Source organism: Onychomys torridus, chromosome 2 (genome assembly GCF_903995425.1).
Source record: "Onychomys torridus chromosome 2, mOncTor1.1, whole genome shotgun sequence".
In the NCBI taxonomy this organism is placed as follows: domain Eukaryota; kingdom Metazoa; phylum Chordata; class Mammalia; order Rodentia; family Cricetidae; genus Onychomys; species Onychomys torridus.
The window spans coordinates 62,637,878-62,644,093 of record NC_050444.1 but is presented as its reverse complement, the minus strand read 5'-3'; the positions used below and the strand labels follow the sequence as shown (position 1 = coordinate 62,644,093).

The 6,216-nt window shown below is 54.2% G+C and overlaps 1 protein-coding gene across 1 annotated transcript; it reads left to right on the top strand.

The window, feature by feature from the left end:
• Window positions 1-204: 204 nt before the first annotated feature.
• Aqp3 (aquaporin 3 (Gill blood group)) lies at window positions 205-5,149 on the top strand. The gene is made up of 6 exons (XM_036179876.1): window positions 205-375; window positions 3,310-3,436; window positions 3,768-3,905; window positions 4,185-4,303; window positions 4,681-4,898; window positions 4,981-5,149. Exons 1-6 carry the CDS (start codon window positions 268-270, stop codon window positions 5,147-5,149), a joined length of 879 nt encoding a protein of 292 aa, XP_036035769.1. The 5' UTR covers window positions 205-267.
• Window positions 5,150-6,216: the final 1,067 nt, after the last annotated feature.

Here is a 6,216-nt window from a genome sequence, read left to right as displayed (position 1 = left end):
TCGACTCCCTTCCCTAAGTGTCCTCCAGAGCCAATCCACCCTTAAAGCTCCTTAGGCCCTTCCTCGCCAGCCCCCTCACCCCGCGTCTCCACCAGCGCCCCTAGGCTGGGCGGTGGGTGGGGTGGCTGCACTCCGCCCCGGCTCCGCGGGCGGGGCTGCTCTCCCGTGCATATAAAGGGCGCCACCTAGGCTGCGGCCGTCGCTCTCGGTGCCCGCCGCTAGCCACTTTTCGTCCCCACGCCCGACCGCCTCGCTGCCTGCTTTGCCATGGGTCGACAGAAGGAGTTGGTAAACCGTTGCGGGGAGATGCTCCATATCCGCTACCGGCTGCTTCGCCAGGCGCTGGCGGAGTGCCTGGGGACCCTCATCCTTGTGGTGAGTGCAGGGAAGTGAACAGCCCCTTTCTCTTTCCAGCCCTCGTGTGCTCCCTGATTCCTTATTCCGAGGGATAGTTTTTCAAGGCAGATCCGACCAATTCCCACTGCTCTCCAGGCTAATAAGCCCTCGGGGTCAAGCCGACCTCCAAAGCTCTCCTCTTCAAAGTTCTAATTCAGTTCCTGACAGCCCCGACTCTTGAGAACGAACGTGTTACTCAGCAAGAGCAACTCTGCCCCTGTACCCCTGGAGACCCAGACCACAGGCTGCCAGAAGGGTCACCCCTACAGTTTGTGGCTGTCAACTTTCTCTTACTTCCCAGTCTTCCAGCTTCCCAGAGCCCCAGGACACAGTGAAGGCAAACAGACCCCTTATTAGGTTTTTTTTGGGTCTTGAGTGTCTGGCCCCTAATGAATAATTAAGCCTCAGGAAGTCCAAAAGTTGCAGTGAAGTGAGGACAGGTTACCAGAGGTGGGGGCAGAGGGCGCAGGCCTCTTGGGCTGCTAGAGGCAAGATTGGAAGAAAGGAATGTCATGAAGATAGGCGACTGTGGAAGGGAACAGGGTCCTAACAGAGGACCGGGTGTGTGAGCTCGGCACTAAATTTGTCTCCCTTCAGATCTCGTCTGCAACCCATATACTTCCAGCGTCTCTGCAGAAGATTGCTGGCCTTTTTTTTTTTTTGGTTTTTTCGAGACAGGGTTTCTCTGTGTAGCTTTGCACCTTTCCTGGAACTCACTTGGTAGCCCAGGCTGGCCTCGAACTCACAGAGATCCGCCTGGCTCTGCCTCCCGAGTGCTGGGATCAAAGGCGTGGGCCACACCACCTGGGCGATTGCTGGCCTTTTGATCCTTCTCTGCTTCTCAGTTACTCTTGACCCTCTGATCCCTCATGCCGAGTTTTCTGCAGTTCACCCTGAGTTGTTCTGGGTAACTCTGGGTGCATTTCTTGGTCTGACAGGCAGTCATGGTGTTCATTTCCTGTCCCAGTTACTCTGATTTTCAGCCATTGATGTGGTTTCGTTACATTTGTTTTCCTCTGAGGCTCTTCTGAATTAAGTTGTGCAATGTGAACATTGCAGTGGGTGGGTTACTTGAGTTCCAGCGCCCGCCTCCCCCCCCCCCCCAGTCCTAGGTAATGGGGATGGTGGGGCAGGCTCGGGAGAAGAGGGTCCAAACCGGTCTATCAGTTGTCCCCATTCCCTCTCTCCCCTGTACCAAGAAGGGAGTCGGGGGACACTATTGCCTTCTTGTCGATCTTCCCTATCTTGATTTGTGAATCCAGCCACCTGTTTTTGGGGCACCAAGGACAAGGAAGGTGTCTTCCTCGTCACAGGTTCCTTATCCCTTCCCAAGTCTCAGGTCAACTCCCCTGTGAAAAGAGTAGTCAACCCTCGCTGAGGCCCAGGATCATTTGGCTTATGGTGGACCACAAAAAGAGGGTGCTGGGTTTGTGGTGATGGCTTTCAGGTTCAGGTAGATGTGAGGTATCAGGTGTTGGTGAAAAGCAGAGCTGGGGTGGGGCAGACCTCGGGGATACCCTGAGGGGTGAGGGCTTGCTTGGGCACCTGTGTTGCCAGACCCAGAACCTTGCAGTGTCAGATTCCAGATTGTCTTTGGGGGTGAGAAAAGCCCTCTTCCCTGAGGTATATAGTTGGGTGGGGTGAGGGGCTAGCTGAGAACCTGGAGACAGGGGTGAGGGGGGTGGAGAAGGAAGAGGAAGATTAGCCCCAAGGTGGTGGAACTGGCTTTGATGCTCCTCCTCCCTCCAAGGCCTCTCGGCTTGAAGCCAGGTCTAGGCCTCAGGCAGGCAAAGAGCTCAGGCCAGGGTCTGGCTGGGCCCAGTGCTGCAGACCTCCACGTGCCTCCACCCCACACTCTTACAATCTCCAACCTTTGCTTCACCCTGCCTGCACACCTTTGCCCTGAATCACCTCCATTGGCTTCCCTAGCTCATCTTTCTGGGTGATAATAATCAGTGCTTAACAACTCAGTACATGGCACGGACCCATTAGAGTTAATGGAGCGCAGCCTGCTGGCTAGCAGGGCATTTTTTTAAAGCACAGGGTCTCTCTACATGGCCCTGGTTGTCTTGGAACTATGTAGACCAGGCTGGCCTCGAACTCACAGACATCTGCCTGTCTCTGCCTCCTTGAGTGCTGGGATCAGGCCCAGCTCAGCACAGCACTTTGAGTTATGGAGAAGTGAGAAAGGAGACCCAGGGCTGGGCTGGAGGAGCTTTGCGGGACACTAGAGACTCAGGATGACAGTATTTTACAGCTTGTGGGGATATTTCCCCTTTTGAACATATATACTATGTCTGCACAGGCTGAGTCCCTCTCTCCCAGGCAGAAGGTTAGAACAGGTCTCACTGGCGTTGGAGAGAAAAGCCTCTTAAAAACCTTATTTAGGACTCTCCTCCAGGCAGAGGGCTGGAGAAGGGAGGGGAAGGTTCGCCTGGGGAGGTGCTGAGAGGGGCAGATTCAGGAGAGGGAAGTTGTCAAGTGAGGAATGTGGGGAGAGCCAGGCGCTCAGATACTTCTAGACTCGGGAGCACTTTTGCTCCCCTCCAATATCCGGATCCCCCATCACCTCCACTATGACCTCAGCTTTGGAACTGAATGCGTGCAGGACAGGGTACTTTCTACCTCTGTGTGCCTGGTCTGGAGGGCAGAGGCAGAACCCGCTGGAGTGACAGCCCCCTCCCATGCCCTTCTGAACCAGTGGATAGTGTTAGGCAGTCTGGGTTCCCAGTCCTGAACCCAATCCAAGTCCCTCCCATGGACGGGGCTCCGCCATATTCAAGATGGAACGCAAGCGATGTTTGATTATAGCAGGAAGGGAGGATTTGGGTTACATTCCAGGAAAGACCTCCAGTCTTCTGTGGTAGCAGGAGTTGCTGGTCTCAACGGGGCTTCCTTTGTTTTCTGACACAGATGTTTGGCTGTGGCTCCGTGGCTCAGGTGGTGCTCAGCCGGGGCACCCATGGTGGCTTCCTCACTATCAACTTGGCTTTTGGATTCGCCGTCACCCTTGCCATCTTGGTGGCCGGCCAAGTGTCTGGTAAGGCCTCAACCTCAGTCTCAGTCCTTGGCCCTCATCAGCGTTTCCAACAAGTGTCTGGCTAGAGAGCAGAGAGGGAGGGGTACCCCCAAGTGCGGAGCCTAACCGTGCCCTCAGCTTTGGGACCTTTGGAGACCAGGGTGGAAGGGACTTGACACTCTGGAACCTTTGACTCTTACCTTGGAATCAAAGATTATCAATCTGGGACATAGTCCGACTGCCATGCAGGCCAAGAAAGCCTTCCTGCAGCCCAGAAGGGAGGTGCGCGTGGGCGCCCTGGCTTCCCCATGGTGGTGGGCTGTAGCTAGTAGGTTCTATCCCCTCTCCTCAGGAGCCCACTTGAACCCTGCTGTGACCTTTGCCATGTGCTTCCTGGCACGTGAGCCCTGGATCAAGCTGCCCATCTACACCCTGGCACAGACACTGGGGGCCTTCTTGGGCGCGGGGATCGTTTTCGGGCTGTACTATGGTAAGCATTCCCCATCCTGCTCTTCTCCATTGATGACAGCTGAGGCCTGCCCAGGCCCAGGGCTCATGATGACTCATGAACACTCACGCCCAGGTTGGGGGCTCCAAGGGAAAGAAACAAGTTGGGCAACAACAGAGTCTCAGGTCCTCCACCCCACCCTGCTGCCTGTGCCTCCAGAGTACTATGCTTACCCATGACCCCTGGCAGGGTGGGGAGGGCAGGGCTGTGAAGGGGGGGGGGGCTCTGCCCGCACTCACAACGGATCTACTCTGTCGCCAGATGCAATCTGGGGCTTTGCCAACAATGAGCTTTTCGTCTCCGGCCCCAATGGGACAGCGGGCATCTTTGCCACCTACCCCTCTGGACACTTGGACATGGTCAATGGCTTCTTTGATCAGGTATAGATTGGGGACACGCTCTCAATTTGTGGGGGCCCCCCCACCTCAGAACATGGTGGTGGGTCCTTTATAAGGCATGGAGCAGCCAGGCGGTGGTGGCGCATGCCTTTAATCCCAGCACTCGGGAGGCAGAGGCAGGTGGATCTCTGTGAGTTCGAGGCCAGCCTGGGCTACCAAGTGAGTTCCAGGGAAAGGCACAAAGCTACACAGAGAAACCCTGTCTCGAAAAACAAAACAAAACAACAAAGCATGGAGCTTCCCACTGAATTGCTGGGCTTGCAAGCATCCTAGGATCAGTCAGGGCAAGGCAGAGGGAGGGAGGGATGGGAGCATTGGGGAAGGAGCCGTCTCTCACCTTGTTCTCTTGGCTTTTCCAGTTCATAGGCACAGCCTCCCTCATCGTCTGTGTGCTGGCCATTGTTGACCCCTATAACAACCCTGTCCCCCGTGGCCTGGAGGCCTTCACTGTGGGCCTTGTGGTCCTGGTCATCGGAACCTCCATGGGCTTCAATTCTGGCTATGCTGTCAACCCTGCCCGAGACTTTGGCCCTCGTCTTTTCACTGCTCTGGCTGGCTGGGGCTCAGAAGTCTTCACGTGAGTACAGCTGCTGCTCAGCTTAGCTTGCCTGTCCCCTGCCCTGCCTACCTGCCCCTCATTACCTGTCTCTGTCCTCCAGGACCGGCCGGCACTGGTGGTGGGTACCCATCGTCTCTCCACTCCTGGGTTCCATCGCTGGTGTCTTCGTGTACCAGCTCATGATCGGTTGCCACCTGGAGCAGCCCCCGCCCTCCACGGAGGCAGAGAATGTGAAGCTGGCTCACGTGAAGCACAAGGAACAGATCTGAGTGGGCAGCAGCCATCCCACTGTTCACTCTCTTGAGTATCCACTGACTGTGTGTGGGCCACTTCCTAAACGCACCCTTGTGATGCCTCTCACAGGCTAAGATACTCCTGTACCCACTGCCCCTGCTGGATGGCCCTTTCAAAGTTTCTACTGAACTTCTGCCCAGTAAAACGTTAGGTCCCCTCTCTTAAGTTAAGGTAGTCTAGCAAGTAGAACCAAACATCCTTTTGTTTCCCGAAAGGAAGAGAATGTGCAGTGTGTGTGTGTGTGTGTGTGTGTGTGTGTGTGTGTGTGTGTGTTTGTGCAGGCATGTGTGCTGTTTTCCAGGCATTCAGGGCAAGGGACCAAAGTTTCAAAACAGACCCTAGCAGCTCAAGGGAGCCCAGGGGAAGGGAGTGAGCACTGAACATACCCCAGGGTGTGCATGCTTCAGGGAATCATGTGGGGGTAGGCCCAGAGGTGTGCTTCTGAGTATGTGTGTGTCTGCTCTTTTTTTTTTTACAGTGGGTTTCTGGGCTTTGGGAGAGGGGAAGAGGTAAGAGAGGGTACAGCTCACATCTGGAGCTGTGACCCTTGAGTAGGGGCTGTGTAGTATATTTCTGTCTTAGGATAGGCATTGGGGTGGGGATGAAGTCCAGGCCACAAGTTTCATATTTTGTTTTTTTTTTAAATATATAAATATACACGCACATTTTATATATATACATGTTACAGCCTTAGGAATAGGGGTAGGGAGACTCCTTTTTAAAGGGGTTGTTTCCTTCCTTTAATCCTCCAATCAACAATGTACTATTGCCTTTTATAAAAAAAAATAAAATAAAATGTATGCATAAAACAAGAACTGTGCCTTTCTGCTTGTTTTTTGTTTGCTTTGAGAGAAAGTCTACGTAGCCCTGGCTGTCTATCCTGGGACTCACTATGTAGACCAGGCTGGCCTTGAACTCACAGAGATCCCTTGTTGGCATCAAAAGCATATGCTATCCCATCAGAGTCTGCTCTTTCTGGAACTAGTAATGCAGCTTTGGTGTTATTTGACCACAAACTCCCAAGTGTCTAGAGTCCAATCTC

Coding starts and splice junctions, on each gene's coding strand:
- Aqp3 (XM_036179876.1), top strand. CDS start 268: ATGGGTCGACAGAAGGAGTTGGTAAACCGTTGCGGGGAGATGCTCCAT. Junction 376..3,309: donor TGGGGACCCTCATCCTTGTG/GTGAGTGCAGGG, acceptor TTTCTGACACAG/ATGTTTGGCTGTGGCTCCGT. Junction 3,437..3,767: donor GGTGGCCGGCCAAGTGTCTG/GTAAGGCCTCAA, acceptor CCCTCTCCTCAG/GAGCCCACTTGAACCCTGCT.